Source organism: Primulina tabacum, chromosome 1 (genome assembly GCF_025594145.1).
Source record: "Primulina tabacum isolate GXHZ01 chromosome 1, ASM2559414v2, whole genome shotgun sequence".
NCBI classification, from domain to species: Eukaryota; Viridiplantae; Streptophyta; class Magnoliopsida; order Lamiales; family Gesneriaceae; genus Primulina; species Primulina tabacum.
In genome coordinates, this window is record NC_134550.1 from 4634598 (window position 1) to 4655839 (window position 21242).

At 33.3% G+C, this 21242-nt stretch overlaps 2 protein-coding genes across 8 annotated transcripts; both read left to right on the plus strand.

Moving 5' to 3' along the window:
• The first annotated feature begins 9421 nt into the window (after positions 1-9421).
• LOC142531622 (inositol-3-phosphate synthase) lies at positions 9422-13650 on the plus strand. The gene is made up of 10 exons (XM_075637860.1): positions 9422-9733; positions 9855-9923; positions 10230-10365; positions 10460-10707; positions 11485-11711; positions 11787-11902; positions 11997-12173; positions 12307-12495; positions 12610-12672; positions 13243-13650. Exons 1-10 carry the CDS (start codon positions 9546-9548, stop codon positions 13360-13362), a joined length of 1533 nt encoding a protein of 510 aa, XP_075493975.1. The 5' UTR covers positions 9422-9545; the 3' UTR covers positions 13363-13650.
• Positions 13651-15380: 1730 nt separating this feature from the next.
• LOC142531700 (2,3-bisphosphoglycerate-dependent phosphoglycerate mutase 1-like) lies at positions 15381-20763 on the plus strand. Of its 7 annotated transcripts, XM_075638014.1 has the most exons (9): positions 15394-15611; positions 15730-15843; positions 15941-16211; positions 16305-16528; positions 17038-17156; positions 17257-17413; positions 17491-17592; positions 17672-17791; positions 19096-19272. In XM_075638014.1, exons 2-9 carry the CDS (start codon positions 15832-15834, stop codon positions 19180-19182), a joined length of 1092 nt encoding a protein of 363 aa, XP_075494129.1. In that variant the 5' UTR covers positions 15394-15611; positions 15730-15831; the 3' UTR covers positions 19183-19272. The 7 variants fall into 7 exon arrangements, with proteins under 7 accessions (XP_075494320.1, XP_075494129.1, XP_075494066.1 ...); XM_075638205.1 differs by lacking the exon at positions 15730-15843 and having other exon boundaries at positions 15381-15527; positions 19096-19271; XM_075637951.1 differs by having other exon boundaries at positions 15394-15843.
• Positions 20764-21242: the final 479 nt, after the last annotated feature.

Below are 21242 nucleotides of genomic sequence, written 5' to 3' on the forward strand. Positions count from 1 at the left end.
AGGTATTAAAATGCAAAAAAAAAACTTATGTATACTGAATCTTAAAAAAATCATTGGCATGTGTATTTTTCTACAAATTACCCTTGTTGTTTAATATGATGACCCCTCTTTTCTGAAAGATCTGAATGATAAAATCAAGCTAAATATCATCCATTTGAACCTCTTCTCGATGCCTCAATTTATTTATTTATTTATTTTTATTTTTTTGGCTTTTCCAAAGTATAAATTATCTAAGTGAGATGAACTTATTACATTATATAAAGAAAAGGGGTGATAAGAATGATTGTATACACCTCTAAGGATAGCGGGGTGTTCAATGTAGTTTATTTGGTTAGCGTGATTTGCATATTATTATGTAATGAAGAGCATTCCCAAGAAAACAAAGATGAAGTCAGCCGGGCCACCTAAAATCTGGCAAGAAGTCTGATCTGCCGACAATTTATACACCTTATCCCCGATCTCTAGGAGACCCATCTTCTTAAGCATATAAGTAGCTCAAACCTCTAGGTTACACATATTTGGATTAATGAATATGATTTAGATATAATGATTTGAGTTCTGAATTTCGAATAACTCTAATATACTGAGATATGTACCATATTATTACTATATTATCCAATTATCAGAAACATGAATGAAAGCAGTAAAATAATATAAATTTAGATATATTTGAAAATTCAAATTGATCAAATATTCAAATGAGACATTTTGTTACCAGTTGATGAGTAGGTATCAGAACTCAAACCTAGTTAGTTATATACATATTATTACTATATTATACAATTCTTACACATTTTGTTACAACTAATGTAGCAACGAGCGCTTGCCGCTTTACCAAAAGTTATAGCTAGTAGTAATTGTGCAACTCAAATCTTTTAAACCGCACAACAGCTCAAGCACCACGATTCGATCACTCTACCAAACAGGGACAATTATTGCACCCAACAATCTCTCTTCCAATAATTGCACTCCTTGCAATCAATGAGAATCGAACATGTGACACTGGCTCTGATACCAATTGTAGGACCGAGCACTTGCTCTTTACCAAAAGCTATAGCTGGTAGTGATTGTGCAACTCAAATCTTTTAAACCGCACAATAGCTCAAGCACCACGATTCGATCGCTCTACCAAGCAGGGACAATTATTGCACCCAACAATCTCTCTCTCAATAATTGCACTCCTTACAATCAATGGGAATCGAACATGTGATATTGGCTCTGATACAAATTGTAGGACCGAGTGCTTGCCTATTATCAAAAGCTATAGCTAATAGTAATTATGCAACTCAAATCTTTTAAAACGCAGCAACTCAAGTCTACTTTCTTTTAGGGTTTAAGCTTTCAATCTTCCTGTTTTCCGATAACTAGTCAGAACCCATCAAATTTCAATGGAAATATAGCGACTTAATGCATGGAAAATTGAAACAAAAAATTAAAGATTGTTGTTTTTGGTTCTCAACGATGCTCCTACTGAGTAATCATACCTAGCATGGAATCGAGATCCACTAGTAGTTGACATGTTGGTTCCCATCAGATCGCACAGGATTAGGATTTTTTAGAGTTTTAAATTTTTTAACATAATCATAAATTCATAACAAAATATTGGATAAATATCAGAATTTGTAAATTCTTCGATGAGTAGATCTTTTGTGAAACGAATCAACATTATATAGATATATGATAAATATTTGTATCTAACATAAAAATATATTTTCCACTAATATAATTTGACAAGAGATATGTCACATACTGTCTCAGAAAAACTTTTGTGTTCCTCAATTTAATAATTTGGCTAATGAATCTCATATAAAATCAGTCCTAATTTTTTAAATCTCATTTTAAATGTCATGTCACCGGTTTTATGCTTGTACGTAGAAATTAATTATGAGTTATTTAGATTGACACATCGGATGACATTTTCCCTCTTCAAAGATAATAAAGAATAAAAAAAAGATTTAATTTGGATAAAGAAATACTTTTGTAATTTATCATATAAATATAAACGTGAATATCAATTTAAGTATACATAAGTACATCAAGCATTTTTCATTAACTATATATTAATAATTAACTTGAGCTTTTTATATATAATGAATCATATATACACACACATTATGTGTATAAGTATAAAACAATATATATTTATATACATATATATATATATATATATGTTTGATCATATGAGCATCCATTATCAACACACATAAAAATACACGTGAGAATGTCGGACCCACACGTGTCTATCACTCGTGTCAACCTCATCTGGCTCGTGTCAATTCAGGCCCTACTACTGCTTTCTGTGGATCTCCCGTCCTTGGCTTCTCCATTTGCCTCTTCTTGTCTCTATCTCACAAAATACTAGACAACGAAATACAAACCACTACATAATATTTTTTTTTATTTTAAACGATTCATTACATTTATGGAATTAATTATGTCGGTATAATAAATTATGACCTTTAAAAATAATATATATTAGTATACTTATCATTTTAAAAATAATATAATATAGTGGTTATGTAAGGACCGTGTATCGTATTATCGTAAATCCTGTATGATTATCGATAATTTATAAATTGTCATGTGATTATGTATTTGATGTATATAGTGACAATGAAAATGAGAAAATAAGTATCGAATATGAATTGACGTTGTAAGAGCTCGAGTGGAGAAGTCGGACGCCAATATAGTACAAAAATCAATATGTTATTGACGTAGATAAAGTATTATACCGATATCTTCAGGCTACATCAACTGAAAACGAAGAATTGAGGTATGTTGCGACCGGGTAACATACGACATGTATCTGTATTATATGATATATGTTGGATTGGTTTGATTGATTGGAATGAGAATACATGTCTATATGCCTTATTTGTTGAGTTTATGTGGCATACACGATATTGTGATTTGAATATCGATGTATAAAATAAATGTTTCGTTAACACACATCGTTTGATGCATACATCGATACATGACATGCACGTTGAGCTATGATCCTTGGATACCCTAATATGATTTGATTGGATTCTGGGGTTTGAGAACACAATGCTATGTTTGGTATTACATGACCCTTAAAGCATAGACATTTGTGGCCCCGACGATTGATATAAGATTTGGGATTTGATGGCGTTTCGTCGACGCTATCATACGAGTATCCCTTATTGAGGCCGGTGTGCCAGCTCGAGCATTGATTTGATAGCGATTCGTTTGATTCTGACATGTGCTCAGTGGATGGGCATTTGACCTGATACCTCCACGACATACATGCATTGCATACCATATATCATTGTTTAGATACTGGTGGTATATATGATGGTTGTTCCATACGGAGCTTTGCTCACCCCCAAAGGGGGCTGTTGTTGTCTTTGTGTGTGGACAATGGTAGGTACTCCAGGATATCTGGAGATCGGAGAGGGTACTTCTGGAGAGAGTCACAGTTTGAGTTGAGATTATTAATTTGTTCCCAGTATATATGTATATGTATTTATATACCGGGGCATGTCCCGAGGATATGAGTTGTTTGTATATGATTGGTTTTGATTACGTGTGGGCATGTTTATGATGTGAGATTAAATACTATTTTTAGTATTTAAATTATAGAAGAAATATTTTGGGCTCATTGTAAAGAAATTTTAAACTCGTTTTCCGCTGTAATTAGTTAACCCTAATCAAAGTGCATTGTAATAACGATTATGAGCTAAGGGCCCCACAGGTTATTTCAACATCACTTTCGATTATTCTTCTAACCTAGACAATATTTTTTATTAGAGAATTCCTCTATAAATAATTGTATTCTTACTATCCATAAAAGTTAAACACGTGATATTGATTCTTACACTCACGTATTGCTATTACATTCTACAAGTAAGTGAATAAAATTGTTACGAAAAAATACTTATAACAAGAAAGATGTCACGGCCTAGCCTACTTGTGATATTGTCCGCTTTGGCCCGAGGCCTCACGGCTTTAAAACGCGTCACAACATGCATCGTCCACTCACACTGGCTCTCATACCAAATATCACGACCCAAACCACTTGTGCTATTGTCCGCATTGACCCGAGACCTCACGGCTTTAAAACGCGTCACAACGTGTGGCGCCCACTCACACTAGCTCTCATACCAAATGTCACGGCTCATCTCACTTGTGATATTGTCCGCTTTGGCCCGAGGCCTCACGGCTTTAAAACGCGCCACAATGTGCGGCGCCCACTCACACTGGCTCTGATACCAAATGTCACGGCCTATCACTAAGATAATGCAAATATTAACAAAAAAATAGAGAAAAACTAACAAAGGAAAAAATTTCTTCCATTAGTCTAGTTCGAAAATTATCGTATATAAGTTTCAAAATCGTTTTTTCGAAAAATAAAAATTACATAATACACATCTCGTGTTCTTGACCATTAATTATAATAACTTATTTAATATGTAATTAAATGCTATTTTTTCCATCTAAATCTTTAATCAAATCAAATTTTTTTGCCAGACCGATTTTAATAAAAAAATCAACACTAACAATGATGTAAGACCGAATGCTTATCACTTTAACAAAAACTATATTTTGTGATAACAGTGTCATTCAAATCTTTTAATCCATACAACTGTTCAAGCATCATGTTCCGATTTCTGAACCGAACAAGGATAATTATTGCACATAACAATCTCCTTCTTAATAAATTATACTCATTGCAATTAATGAAAATTGAACTCGTGACATTGACTCTGATACCATTAGTAGAACCAAACGATTGTCGTTTTACCAAAAGTTATAGCTAATTATAACAGTTCAACTCTAATATTTTAAATAATACAACGAATCAAACACGTGTTTTGATTACTCTATCCAACGAAAAACAATTATTATAATCCAACACATGATTTGATAACAACCAATTCAAATAGTTAAGATTTGTTTGATTTTTCGGTTTAGATTGGCACAATTTGGTGTCTAAGCACGCCCCGACTTCTCGTATTTTCATCATCAATCCATTAAAAACAATAATATTAAAAATATACAAAGTATTTCCGGTTTTAAAATTATAAAAGGCCGTCAAGCACAGATATGATGATATCACAATTCATCCAAGCGGCAATGGAGCCAAATTAAAGGAGCACTAATAAACAAGTTTCTAAAACGTGCGGAGAGTTGTAAGTTTTACTTTGTTATGAAATACGAATTTTTTTTTTTCATTTTTTATTATACTTTTAACTATTTCAAATCAATCAATATGATAAATAACAAACAAACATACAAAGTTCAAGAATTAACACAAAATCTCATAAATTTTCTTACTATCAAGTATTTAGTATTTAAATTTTCAAATTAAACTTTTATTAAAAAGTTTATTTAAAAAATTAACTTTATTTTTTCTCTTTCATGTCAAATCAAAACATTTAGTTCACGTTTGCTTAGACTTAATCCTCGTTTTCTTGCATTCAGAACACTCATAATGTTGTGGTGCAATAATCGACGAACTTAGGAGAGCGATAGACACATGATGATTGAGTTGTTATACGTTTTAAAATATTCGAGTTGCATCGTTTTCACACACTGTTTCTTGAGCCTATGACAACGATGTTACTTCCAAATAGATATTCAGAAATAACTAGTCTCGGTATCACAGAAACATTAAACAAGTTTATTCATTCTATAAAAACAACAAATATTGTCTTCACAACATGAAATATCACAAATACAACAACAGAAAATATAACAACGATTGTGGAATGAAAATAAAAAAATATTAGAATCGAAACTAAATCAACAATAGAGTTCCTCATCTATCATTCATGGAATCCAATCTTTCCTTTCTCTTGGATTTCATTATCGTTCTCTTATTCAACGTCGTTTTCAGTTAGTGTGTTTGATTAATGTGATTAAATAAAGATATATGAATAATCACATACTTATATAATGTTTGGTTAAAATTTTAAGATATATTAATAATCATTTTGATCCGATTTAAGACCTAATTTTATAATTAATTATTGATTATTAATCTAACAAGTTAAGTGAGATAAGTTATCAACACACCACAAATTACATTTTTATCCTCTTATCTTTTATGAAAATAAATATTTATTAAATTCTAATTTATTATGTTTAATGATTACCGTAATATTTTCAAATATATTTCTAATAAATATATTTAAATTAATTTTAATAAACATAAATTATAATTATAAATATTTAATTATTTTAAGAATATTTATAATTATTTAAAAAAACAATAATATTATAATATTACTAAACTTTATTTAACATTAAAATTAATATTCAAAATATTACTACTATTTTAATTATTAATTATAAATATTTAATTATCTATCAAATTATTTTAAGAATATTTATAATTATTTAAAAAAAAACAATAATATTGTAATTATGTGGGGACCCAGACGCTAATCATCTTCTTAATCATCTTTGGGAGTTAATTATCAATTCAGATAAACAGGGTCTAAAAATTTTTCTTTTTAAAATGCAAGTGCGGAACGTAATGGAATTTACTAATATACATCTCAGTATAGAAGTACAATAATGTACAATAATCAGAAACTAGACTAAGGTTCAACTACTAGATTCCAAGTGTTAAAACCATATCTACAATAAGTCCGGAATCACCACTCTAATTTGTCTCCTCTCATCGTCTTCTTGACCCCGATCCTGTCCCACCTGTTGTCATGCACACATACAAAAAAGACAACAGCCGAATAACTCCGGTGAGAATAAATCCCAGTATAAATAATGTATACATGCAGTTAACCGAATTAACATAAAAGCATGAATTATATCTTATCACATGTAGCATAATCAAACAACATGTATCAATACCAATCTGTAAATAATATCTGAATCGTAATCTACGAAACATAAATAATACAACTCTGTAATCAAGTTCTAGTCTCGATATCTAAGACTCGACTCATCTCTCATTCTAATCTAGGGATCCCGGTGAATAAGAACGTAACAAGTCTCCCACCTACTACTACCAGTCGCGGTGGCGGTACGTTCTTATTTCTGGACTTTGGTCTAGCTGTATCGAATAATCTACAATAAGAACAATGTCTGTATCTTAAGCATATCGATACACCAAACGTCCAGTGCCTTGGCGTATCTACCAAGACTAAGCCTAGTCTGACAATGTGCAATGGGTCAGTGACTATACTGTCAAAATCTAACCCCTCTGTCAGTGACTCTCACTCAATAGTTCTCCGCTTTCTACTTCTAATTCAATAGAATAAACATAACATTAAAATACAAAGGTATAAAAACAATACCATACAAGTATGTGGTTTAGGGAAACTCGAGTTAAATCTAACTCAAGTCGATCTCCCAATTAACATCAATTTATACCTTTCTCTTCTCGGTCTGATGAAGACGAAGTCTCGTATTCCAATCTGTCCATACCTAGTCTGGCAATGACAATCGCATAAATACAATATCAGTATATAAATTGATTCAAAACCTGTTCTGATCAATACTCAAATCAGTATATAATCTGATCCATATCTGAACAAGGTACAATCTAATTCATATCAACGATATCACGATACAATCGAAATCATTACTGAATCTGATCAATCTAAATCAACTGATGTTTCGACGGCATAACGATACAGTCTCGATAACCCCGTCAATCTCAACATCACAGAGATACTACCAGAATTCATAATCAGTATCAATACAATTCCTAATCTCAATATCGGTACACTTAAAATCAGTAATAACTCAACTCTGATATCAAATCTCAATCAATTCAACTCTGAAAATCATAACAATTGTATAACCAGTCTATTCTTTAATCTGAATTCAATTATACAATGCCTACTGTAGCAGAAACATCATATCTGATTCATATTCAATTCTGACAATATCATAATTTCAAATCATGTCTAAACGTAACAAAACTTACGTCCAGTTGTAGCCTGCGTTGATAGGAACACAGTACTGAAGTCGGATTTAAAATCGAACGGACGGATTCTTTGCAAATTGAATTCTAAAATCACGAAGTAACACTTCTCTCCAAACTCTCGATTTTCTTCTGAATAATCTGAAGGATAAACGAGTTATATATATATATATATATATATATATATATATATATATATATTTACATACCATGCATGCAGCAAGGCAAGTGGCGTCGTGCATGTTCTGCACGTTGCGCACATATGTGCGCACAAAGTCGCGCATATGCGCCGATAGTTCGAACCAGCATTCTGTCAGCTCGCGCATATGCGCCATCTACGTCGCGCATATGCGCCAAACATTCTGCCCATCCCGCGCATGTGCGCTATCTACGTCGCGCATATGCGCGAAAGGTTCTGCCTTTCTCGCGCATGTGCGCCCAACACGTCGCGCATGTGCGCCCAACACGTCGCGCATGTGCGCGAGGACTTCTCCTTACATCTCATGTCAAATATTCTTTCGGCTCTCCCGGTCTGATCCGTTCCGTTTATAATCATCTCGATTAATAAATAAATCATTTCAGATTAATCTCATATTACAGTAATAAAATCTCGGGCCTTACAAATTATTACTTAAACTTTATTTAACATTAATATTCAAAATATTATTACTATTTTAATTATTAAAATAAATGCATATTTACAAATATATTTCTAATAAATATATTTAAATTAATTTTAATAAATGTAAATTATAATTATAAATATTTAATTATCTATCCAATTATTTTAAGAATATATATTTATTTAGCATTTGGAGCATTTTGGTCATTAAAATAAAATTTATAAAATTAATCCATCATTTTAAAATCATACCAAACACCATGTTATTTATCCTACTATATTATTAATCCATATATCTCATTTTTTAATCACTCTAATTATTAATCATTTACTTATCGTATCACAAGTACCAAACGGAGCCAAGAGTGATGTGTTTATCACTCAACAAAAGAGGAGAAAAATACTCAGTTTGACTCTGGATTGATCCAATTCGATAAACATTCTTAATTAGATTTAGAGTATAATTTTCGTTAACAATTATCTTAATCCCTACACTTCTTTCCTTATTAATTATGTTAGGTTAATTTTAACTGGTATAGGCTAAAATGTATAGTTTTTTGTGCATATTTATTGTGTGCCACACATATGTAGATAATCACACCAAAGTTCTATCATAAAATCTTACCGAAAAACCAAATTTCTATTAATATATTCATTATATTACATCATAATAATTTATTTTTAATTTAATTTCGTGGGAACTTTTTTTTTTCTTGAAAATAATAATTTTTTCGGGATTCTCTCCTTCCCCAAACAATGATAATCACAATAATTATAATTTTGGTATATTTGCATGGTCAAGGTTCACATTTTGTGTGTGGCCAGATCAAGTTATACAATGCCACTTGTCCCCCCAATCCGCCTATATATGCCAGGTTACAGTCCGCCAACCGATTGCACATACACCGCTCACGCACTAAAAAGGTGTAGGGGTCCTTGCGCCTTCGATTTATTGGTTTCTAGGCGCTCCTTCGTTGAATCCTCAGCCGATTTTCAACGAAGAAAAAGATGTTTATTGAGAGTTTTCAGGTAGACAGCCCGAATGTCAAGTATTCTGATGGTGAGATTCAGTCCGTGTACAATTATGAGACCACGGAGCTTGTTCACGAGAACAGAAATGGCACCTATCAATGGATTGTGAAGCCGAAGACCGTGAAATACGAGTTTAAGACCGATGCCCGTGTGCCTAAACTGGGGTAGTTTCGTTGATTATGGCGTTAATGTGTTGCTGTTGCGAGATTATGGCACATGCATTTCAATTATTGTGTTTCATTTCGTGTCTTCTGATTTTTTGTGTTCTTGTCGTGGGTTTTGTAGGGTTATGCTTGTTGGATGGGGAGGCAACAATGGTTCGACCCTTACTGCTGGTGTCATTGCGAATCGAGAGTGAGTTTTTTTTTTTTTTAATATAAATTTGGATATGGTTAATTTTTTTGTTTTTAAAAAATGGAATAGAATCAAACGTTTGTGGGATTTTGTTGGTGAATCTCAGAAGGAAATCTGTGAATTTGTGACTGTTGGTATAATATTTTCAAGACAAGATTCTACGGAAAACGGAAACAACTTTTTGGAATTTATATCCGTATTCCTTGTAAAACAAAAAGATTCATTTTTTCATGGTTTTTCCTTGGTTCTCTGTCATTTTGTGGAAGCGTGACAAAATTTTTGAGACATGGGTTGAATGATTTTCAGAGGGATTTCATGGGCAACAAAAGACAAGGTTCAACAAGCCAATTATTTTGGGTCACTCACCCAGGCATCCTCAATCAGAGTTGGTTCTTTCAATGGGGAAGAAATCTATGCCCCATTCAAGAGCTTGCTCCCCATGGTACAGTACCCCTATGTTTCCTCTGAATCTCTGATGTATATTTTAATATAATTTACATAAAGTATAAATGATTTTTGTTTTTGAATATGAATAGGTGAACCCAGATGATATTATATTTGGGGGATGGGATATCAGTAACATGAACTTGGCTGATTCAATGGGAAGGGCTAAAGTATTAGATATTGATCTTCAGAAGCAGCTTAGGTCCTACATGGAACACATGGTTCCACTCCCAGGAATCTACGACCCAGATTTCATTGCTGCAAATCAAGGGTCACGTGCGGACAACGTGATCAAAGGAACCAAGAAACAACAAGTTGAGCAAGTTATAAAAGACATTAGGTACTTAGTTTTAATGTTTTTTTTTATTTCTTCATGTCAATATATTATTGTATTCATGTCACTTGACTCAGGTTGGTGTCTTCTGCTATATAAGTCTGAACTTTACTTGGGCTTTAGGACGATGTTCTACTGATTTTGCATCTCTGTGTATTCTGTGGGGCATGCTGAAATATGTAGAATTGTTCCTTGGCTAATGGCGTTGAATTTGTTGATTTTTTCAAATTGGATTTTTTGCTGTGATCAAGTGATGGTGGAGTTCACAAAGTGCCACACATAATCTACTTCTTGAAATGAAATTAAGAAAATAAATATGTTTTGAGTGGTGTAGAAGAGATGAGGAACATCATAAGATCACTTTTTTCAGCTGGGGCAGCAGGCAATGCCAGAACTAAGAGTTCAAGTAGAATGAAACAACTTATATATACATCACACCCCAATTAATTTTTGCTTAATACATTGATTGATATATATAAGTTTTTTTTAAAGAAATCAGTTGGTGTGGTGGTGATTTTATCTGTCTTTTTGCAAAATGTTGAAAATTATGAAAAGAAGTGGGAAAGAGAGAATGTAATTTGACGGCTTATGCCTCGAACTACTTTGGTCCCCATCTTAAATTATTTGAACTCAGCCACTTTTTGGACAACTAGGCAACTATCATAACCCTTTAAACATATTCCAGAATTTTTTAAAAATATTTGTTTTTTTTTGTTGAGAAAATAACGTCAAGATGAGTTTCTGAGTTTTGTATTAACTTGGAGAGCTCTATGATTTTGTTAGGGAGTTTAAGGAGAAAAATAAGGTGGACAAGATAGTGGTGTTGTGGACAGCCAACACCGAAAGATACAGTAATGTTGTTGTTGGTCTCAATGATACAGTAGAAAGCCTCATGGCCTCACTTGAGAGAAACGAGGCCGAAATATCTCCTTCAACCTTGTTTGCCATTGCTTGTATTCTTGAAAATGTGCCCTTCATCAATGGCAGCCCCCAAAACACTTTCGTTCCAGGTAAATTTAATAATCTTATAACCAAAATTTTAATGTCGAAAGTGGTAATTAATCATAGTCATCTCGATTGTCCAGGGCTGATTGATTTGGCGATTCAAAGGAACAGTTTGATAGGCGGAGATGATTTTAAGAGTGGCCAAACCAAGATGAAGTCAGTGCTTGTTGATTTTCTTGTTGGAGCTGGTATCAAGGTACATCACATTCTTTTGATAAACTATGCATCATGTTCAAGATTGTTTTGTATTTTTTTTGGGTGTGTTAATTTAATTTTGTTTACTGCTACAGCCAACATCGATAGTGAGCTATAATCATTTGGGAAACAATGATGGGATGAATCTGTCGGCGCCTCAAACTTTCCGGTCTAAGGAGATTTCTAAAAGCAATGTTGTTGACGACATGGTTGCTAGCAATGGCATCCTTTATGAACCTGGAGAGCACCCTGACCATGTGGTGGTTATCAAGGTATGACCACCATCAATTTTGATTTGCATATACATACTCAATACATATATTGGTAATTTGCATTCTGGTAATAGAAAATTTTGTTAAATCTTGATTAATAACCGCATTTCCTGTGGGGTGGATGAACGTATAGTATGTGCCATACGTGGGAGATAGCAAGAGAGCTATGGATGAATACATTTCGGAGATATTTATGGGAGGGATAAGTACCATTGTGTTGCACAACACTTGTGAGGACTCTCTTCTTGCAGCTCCAATAATCTTGGATTTGGTCCTCATAGCGGAACTCAGCACTCGAATTCAGCTCAAAGCTGAGGAAGAGGTATTTCTTGCAATATCAGCATTCGAATGTATAGTACTGAGTACTGACATTAAAGCCCGTTTCGATTTTGTGCTCATAGAGTTTTATATTTTCTTTTCATCTCCAATTTCACAGGGAAAATTCCATTCTTTCCACCCTGTGGCCACCATCCTCAGCTACCTTACCAAAGCTCCTCTGGTAAGTGAACTCCAAGGAATTTTTTTTTTTTTTTTAATAAAATGGGAATCAAAATTTATTTTTCATGATAAAATAAATCGACATCAAGTCTAGTCCATTTCATACAATTTTTTTATGAAGATTCTGACTTTGGTCCCCCGGTCCAATATGGACCAGCAGCTGATAAAGTTGATGTGATCCTTTGATGTTGCAAACACCGTTGATAGCAAAACGTGTGGCTCATTATTTCAGACTTATTTATTCTTGTGAACATGAACGCTAAATCTTAAGGACCACTTAAATGATCGAGGCAACGCTTCATCGCATTTTGGTTTTATTTTGGGTATTTTTTTTGGGAAAACTTATTATAAAACTTTCAAATATATCATATAGGGTTATAAGTTTGCAAGCAAGCTCACATGTTCGCCCTGGACTTGGGTCTCTGTTATAATATTGTTGTATACGTTTTTGTTCTATAAAAATGGTTCACCTAGTTGATATAGATGTCCACTGCATTCTTTTCAAACATATATTTTAAGCCGATACGAAAAGGGTATAATAATAGAGTTGTTGTTTTGTGTTGAAAAACAGGTTCCTCCAGGTACTCCAGTGGTAAATGCACTTTCAAAGCAAAGGGCAATGCTTGAGAACATTCTCAGGGCTTGTGTTGGATTAGCTCCAGAGAACAACATGATTTTAGAATACAAGTGAAGAAAATTGCGGAAATATTATCGCGATATAAATATTTCCCGTTCTTGTTTATTTTCGGCTTTAATTTAGTACTCTCTAAGACAAGTATTTGTGTCTTTTGGTGTGTAGTATTTTTTAGTTTCTTGTAGTTATGAAATGACAGAAAACTATGCATTTTCGACTTTGCTCGTCTCGGTTAATCTATGGCGGAGCGAAAGCGGAGTCACATGGAGTCTTCTAGTTGTGAAGTGTTGTTTAATCTCTCTCTATATATACACATCTATCTATCTGATTTTCGTTTTGCCAAGATGTCTTTGGGCTGTAACATCTATTTTGGTTTGAAATTTGATCTATTACTATTTAGTATCGTGCCTGTAGAAATGATTTTCTATCATGTAAATTTATTTAGTTAAGAAACGTACTGGGTTTAACTCTTGGTACACCGAAGGTTGATTGTCTGGCTAATTTTTGAATGCCTTGACCAATGTAATGTCACTTGTACAGGTGGAACTGAATTTAAGTATAGAAACTTTTGTTTGGGCTCTTAAATTGAATAAGAACCAATAATATTCAAGTTGTTGCAGTGCCAAAAAATATCATGCGGTTGTTTCATATACATGTCTATAAAGTTAAGCTTCTTAACGTTCGTTAGGCCGGGTATAGGGATGTGATGTATTAAGTCGCTTGCGAGCTACTCATAGCTCGGTTCGATAAAAAATTCGTTCGATATAGTTTTTTAAATTTATCAGGCCGAGATTGAGTTTAAGAATATTCTGCTCGCGAGCTCAAACTTGGCTAGTTTGGTTTTGAGTGCAGAATATTAACGTGCACTGTCTCACATCGAAATTTGAGTGTAAGATAAATTATTAAAATGCTATAAAATGAGAAGCCGATTCCTTAAACTCTCATATCTTAGTTGACCTTTTCATTAAGAATAATCAACGAACTCGAAAATTATCTTGTTTAACGAGCTCGAAAACGAGATCGCTTAACGACCCGAGATCGAGCTATTAACGAGCTTAATAATTTTAAAATGAATCGAGCGTAAGGCTTATGATAAAAGCTCAAATCGAACTCGAGCATATATATACTTTAAACGATATGAGCTCGAGCCTGATATTATTCGGTTCAGCTCGTTTACACTGAGATCGAGCCTATATATATATAAACGAGTCGAGCTCGAGCCTGATGCTATTCGGCGGCTCGTTTACATCTCTAGTCAGGTTCAATGACACTGAGTTGAAACTCCCCCAATTATCTCAAATCAACTAATATATTCAATTATACGATTGCTGATATTAGCTCGTGCATATTGAGAAAATATAAGGTTGATCATATACTTCTTAGAGAATTAGATCAAATTATTGGTGCAACTTAATCTTTTTTTTGGATAAATCGTTAGAATAATATGTCTAATAAAATTTAGAAAAAATTACGATTTTGGTTTGTATATTTACTTCTTTGATTTTGGTCATTTATATTGGTCAATTTCAGTTTTAGCCTTATATATAATAACTTTTTAGTAATTTTAGTTTTTTTGGAGAAGAATGTTGATGTACACTGTTAAAAACATCAATATCATGTCGATGTATCGTTATTATCACATCAATGTCATGTTGGAAAATTACTAAAACCGGAAAAAGATAACAAATTGAAATTGAAATTGAAATTGACAACAAAGATGTCAAATCACAAATAGGTAAATATATATGACAAAAATCATAATTTTATCCTAAAATTTGATATGATGTAGTTATTGGTATCATCATAGCTTATTTTTGTAAGATTATATTTTAAAAGACAAAAACATATTTATTATTATAATGTACTTCCCAAATTCAAATGACATGGATTCCATGACATGTCCAAATTTACTCATTGATACTCTTTTCAAAATATCAAGTTTTTTTTTGGTAAGGATTATAGAAAAATCTTATTATATTATAAAAAATAGAATGTTTATTCAAATATATAATTTTTTAAAAATAAGATTTTAGAAATTTACAAACTACTCATCACACACACACACAAAAATAAACAGCTAAACCATGTATCTCTCCCCCGATTTGATACAACTCCAAATTCGTAGGATAAATTTCATAAGCAATTTCAAATATGATCTGCGGGACCTGTTAAATCAAGCAGACTCACAAGTTGACGTCGACTGACGATGGGATTTAGGTTGGGTACGTAGAATCATTGGTTACATTTCATAAATTATTCATGATGCGGCGGCGCCACCCTCTTCGCCCGAATTTCCCTCAAGTCCGGTGATCACTTCGATTCGATCGCAATTTTTTATGTTTTATTAATCCGGTAGCCTTGCCTTTCACTGCTGATCCGCCTATGTTACACTTGTCTTCTGTTTGTTTAATTGTTTTTGCTTAGGAAAGGTTGTTAATCATCCACTGTCCACCGTATAGTATGTAATCCTGTTTATAATTACTACATAATTGATGTACAAGTATTCAAGAAAATGATCCACCTATTATGTCGTCATCGGTAATTTTACACGAATGATGCAGAAGTATTCAAGAAAATGATCCGTCTTTCTGTCTTGATCGATATTTAATCTGAACATTTTTTATTTTATTTTAAGGTACATTTGAGGTATATTATAAGAATGAATAGTCCTGCTCTTCCTCAAATCATAAATGCTGGTTGGATAGTTGCAAGTGGCGGTGAACTGTATTCTAGTGAGAGATTTCAATGCTTCTTTATTGGATGCAAGAAGCATCAAAAGAGTTACAACTCCATCTGCTTCAGAATGTGCACAGATGATGCATCTGTATCTCGTTCAGCATATGTACATCCCGTATTGTCTTCCTCCCACACTCCCCATGATGCCAATGCTTCTCAGACGAAAAATAGTAATTACACTCAGAATCATTTTTCAAAGTTTGTGCAGTGTTCTTCAATTTATCATGCATAATGCCTACCTACACATCAATATACATTTGCAGATGAATCTACTTTGATTCTGTTAAGACATGGACAATCAATGTGGAATGAGAAGAACCTGTTCACTGGTTGTGTAGATGTGCCATTAACAAGTAAAGGAGTAGAAGAAGCAATTGAAGCTGGGAAAAGAATTAGCACCTTACCTTTGGATATCATCTATACATCGACACTGATACGTTCTCAGATGACAGCTATGCTTGCTTTGACCCAACACTGCTGCATGAAGGTTCTTCGAATTTGGATTATTTTGTTTACATAATGTTGTAGCGTCTTAAGAATTTTACCGCTTTGCGTGGACATGAATTATTTGAAATTTGTGTTCAGTGCTGATTGTCAAATATATGTACCTCCTGTGAAAGATCTTAGAAATTTCAATTGAACACTACCATTGGGCCTTGGGTCAGAAAAAGCTTTAAAAATATTTATCCAGGGATACTCTATTGAGCAAACGTAATTATTACTCTTTCAGCATATTGAACAAGTTAATCATAATTTATTTTATTGACATAGAAATCCTTAAATAGGTCAAACTATCATATCACTCAAACGTAACGTTGCTCTACATGTACAATGGGAACAATAACCATGTTTTTTTAAATGGGAACAAGAACCATTTTCATTAAAGACCTATGTATTATTGTGGTGAACCTATTCAAAATCTTTTAGGTGCCTATAGTTATGCATTGTGAAATAGACCTGTCTATTATTGAGGTGAACCTACTCAAAATGATTCAGGTGCCAATAGTGATGCATTGTGAAACTGAACAAGCAAGGACATGGACTCAAATTTACAGTGAAGGCACCAAGAAGCAATCTATTCCTGTGGTTAAGGCATGGCAACTAAATGAAAGAATGTAATTTCATTCCTGAAATTTGGTTATGCTTCATGTCATTCAATTTTTTCGCTTTTAATTTTAGCAGAGCAGAGCATAACAATATTGATTATGTTTATAGGTATGGAGATCTACAGGGTTTTAATAAGCAGGAAACAGCTCAAAGATATGGTAGTGAGCAGGTTCATAAATGGCGTAGAAGTTATCATGTCCGTCCTCCAAATGGTGAGAGCTTGGAAATGTGCTTAGGAAGAGCAGTTTCCTTTTTCAAAGAGCTTGTAAGTGTGATGCCTATAATTCTTTTGCTATGACTGTTCTCATCATATGGGGATTTGAGTTGATAACAATTTAACAGATTGAGCCTCAGCTTTTGAGTGGAAGGCATGTGATGGTTGTAGCTCATGCAAATTCACTGAGGTCCATAATCATGTATCTTGATAAATTGACTTCCGAAGAGGTAACTATCAATTTTGTACTGGTACTAGGTATTTGATGTCATTTGATGGGTTTATTTCTCCAACCGTTCTCATCGACAGGTTATTAATTTAGAGCTCTCAACTGGTATACCTATGCTCTACATGTATAAGGAAGGAAACTTCATTCGGAGAGGAAGCCTCATTGGATCTAACGAGGCTGGTGTTTATGCTTATTCAGAGGTATTACCTTTTTCTGATTGCAGTATATAACACATGTAATTGTCATACTACATTACATATTAACAATTATTCCAATGTCCTTCTTGATTTAATCACATATTAGTACTAAAATAGAATGAAGGACTACTGACTATATAAATCCAGTATAAACTCAATTTGGTAGTATGGAGACTACATAAAATTCTATCAACTAAAAGATGTATCATGGAATCTGTAAAATAATTTATTATATAATGGATTGAATTCACGATTCTATAAAATGTATATATAATTCATTAAACTTAATATGTATTCTACTAATCAGATCAATTAAATATAAACTATCACTAAAATGTTATATAATTATGAGAAATAATTGTAAATAAGCCAAAATTATAGATAGAATTCGACATTGCAAAGTTTGTTCTATGGAAAAGATTACTTCAAATAACTTAAATGGCTTCTCTAGCAACGGTTTTGACTAAAACGTCGCTGAGACTAGCTATGGTTTAACCGTCGCTGAGACTAGCTATGGGATATATAGAACTGTCGTTGCCATCAGTGATGGTTTACTCTTGAACCATAGTTGAATTCAAAGCCGTTGCTAATTTTGCCCTCCATGTAAATTTTTATGTCGCTGCGACCAGCGACGGTTTTGCTCATCGCTAAACTCAGCATTTTTTCGTAGTGTCTAGATGGGGAGTTATTTAAGAACTTGAGACAATAAATCTAGATTCAGGTTATGGTGACAAAACGGATGTAAAATATCTTTGGATTGTTCTGGTGAAATAAATGCTAGTTAATTGGTTTTAAATTTAGAAGAAATGGTTGCCAACATCACAGATAATCCTGCTGACGATGCAACTGAGATGCCACCGTAGTTTATGTCTGTTATTCTCAAGAATGCAATCAAAACATCAACAACACTTCATATTTTCATATCGCAATTTCATAAATCAACTCTCGAACTTCTGGAAACAATAAGAACAGCCAAAGATGAGATTGAATTACATATAATTTTTTTTAAGAAAAATAAAAAATATAATCATATTTGAAGAAAATATGATATGCAACAACAATTAATAATTTTAGCAAATTATTAATTTGTGATACGAATGGTACCATAGAGTTGCATAATGCTTTTCAGAAAACATATTATGATATTAATTTATCAAACTTATTATTTATCTTTTTATTTAAAGTTGGGATGGAGAAAAATTATGATCTGATAGAGGATATTAGTTATTGAGTATATATCCTCCATGTGAAATTTTTAGAAGCTGTGGTCACCAATTTTCTGAAATGAGTTGAGATGAACTGAACAGGCTTTCCCAACAGCTAATGGATTAGGAAAACAGTATCGAACCAAAGATGTAAATTGGCAGAATAGAATCGAAATAGTGAAACTTTGAGATAATAACTTTACTGGAGTATATTTCACTCCTGGTTCTGTAAGAGCTTTTGATCATATATACAAAATTCAATACGCGTCAGTCAATATCCATACAGATGAGTTGGCATCGATCAAATTTATTTATTTTGCTGCAGAGCCTGGCAATTTATAAGCAAAAGTTAGGTGAAACAACACAATGACGAGTGGAAGTTTGAAATTTTTCGCTCGAGTAAATCTCAAGATGCATAACCCGATGATGCCTACACATATGCTCAGCCTGATGCGTTTGGTGCAACTTTTTCAAACACGAGATGAACGATATGATCACTCTTTAGGCCAGTTTGAAGTCATAAATACACAAAGCTTGTTACTGTAGAATTTGTCTGATAATATGAAATCAGTTAGGATCTAAACAGTAAACTCTGTCCTCCCTATTCTGTCAGAAGTTTCATTTTTTCCATAGATGGAATTATGTTTAATCTTGCGTGATTATTCACTTCAGTTGTTGATTTGATATTGAATTTGAGAAATTGAACTACAACAATTTGCTTAGTTGAAATATTAGTTGTCGAATTTTCTATTTGTAGTGCATCGTGTTTGGATAAGGATATTCATGGACTAGGTAACTATGTGAATGACAAGGGTGTAAGTTGAGTCTCTGCACTTGCCTCTAGCTCGCGAATTTAAACTAAACTTCGGTTTTTCAAAAGCTTTTGAGGTATCTCAAGAATGTTTACATGCTGCTCATATTAGCTCACCCCAGTGGGGATGTACATGTTTAAACATGTAGGATGCAGTACAGTGAGTTTGACAAGATGACACGGAGAAGGTGGAAGGCATTGTAGGTGAGCCATAGTTCAGTTTAATCACATGCAACAATCTTCCTTGACTAACCAAAAGTTAGCTGCTTATTTTCGTGGAAAAATTTGTATGTGTACATACCAAAGGTTGCAACAATCAATAGGCGTCTCACTGCTTCATGTGTCCATCCCAACTCAAGAGAGCAAAATAAATATTATATATGAGTGTTGAGAATAATTGTGATGTCTTCTTGAGAGAGCTTGATAATTTATTTATCTTGGTCATACTCGGGGTCGAGATTGTGACATATGGATGTGCTATATTGGACGAATCACGTAATTTTGTCGTGTTTTTGTTGATTGTATTCCACTTTCTTGGTGTCTTATTCTCTTCACTACTCAATCTCTTTGTTTAATTCATAACAACTGGTACCAGTTTCTACGGTATTTGAAAGTTTGATGGGATTTCTAAGGAAATTATGTCTGGTGATGCTGGGTTTTAAAAGAGACCAGTAATACCTCTCCAGTTTTTCCAGGAATTTTCCTTGTGATCAAAATCAAGCTTGAGATGCAAATTGATGGCCGGACAAGACAGATCGGGACATTGAATCAACAAGTTTGACTGTAGAAATTTTACATTCTAGCAATTATAGATTAAATATTAGCTGTAAAACAAGAACTTCCATCAACCTGTAACAAGAAAGAAGCCGAAGAAGATGGAGGCTTATGAGTGGGAGCTACTTGACTTTTAGTTGTTAGGTGTAATTCAACTAATACTAATGAAAAATGTTGACACATTATCTGGCGGAGGCAAAAACCGTTGTAAAAAATAAAGTCCATCCTATCAAAGTCTCAGACATGTATGGAAAGCCGTTAGCAAACAACCAATTGCATCTCATGAAAATGTTGTTTAACTTGAAGATTGATGAAGCTGCTTCGGTGGCTGCACATATCAATGACTTCAACATGATTGTTTATCAATTAATATCGGTCGAAATAAATTTGATGATGAGATTCATGCCAGTTGCTCTTTTGGCTTCTCTACATGTTTCCACTATCAAAATTGATTTGCTGGTGTGCTGACTACGAAATATACCAATTTAAATATGAAAAACTAAATCTAACATCTAAAATATCAATTAAACGATGTGAGTTTTTGATTCGGCCATCAGTTATAATCTCCTCAGTTAGACGCTATGGATGAAGGATTGACTAAATTAAGGAAGGATAAATGAAGAAAAAAAATTTGCGAATGACATTAATCATCTTTATATCGTAT

Excerpts from the sequence above, each read along its gene's own strand:
- LOC142531622 (XM_075637860.1), top strand. The coding sequence starts at position 9,546 with ATGTTTATTGAGAGTTTTCAGGTAGACAGCCCGAATGTCAAGTATTCT. Across the intron at positions 11,712-11,786 it reads CCAAAACACTTTCGTTCCAG|GGCTGATTGATTTGGCGATT; the intron begins GTAAATTTAATA and ends TCGATTGTCCAG. Across the intron at positions 11,903-11,996 it reads TTGTTGGAGCTGGTATCAAG|CCAACATCGATAGTGAGCTA; the intron begins GTACATCACATT and ends TTACTGCTACAG.
- LOC142531700 (XM_075637951.1), top strand. Across the intron at positions 17,157-17,256 it reads TGGCAACTAAATGAAAGAAT|GTATGGAGATCTACAGGGTT; the intron begins GTAATTTCATTC and ends TTATGTTTATAG. Across the intron at positions 17,414-17,490 it reads TTTCCTTTTTCAAAGAGCTT|ATTGAGCCTCAGCTTTTGAG; the intron begins GTAAGTGTGATG and ends ACAATTTAACAG.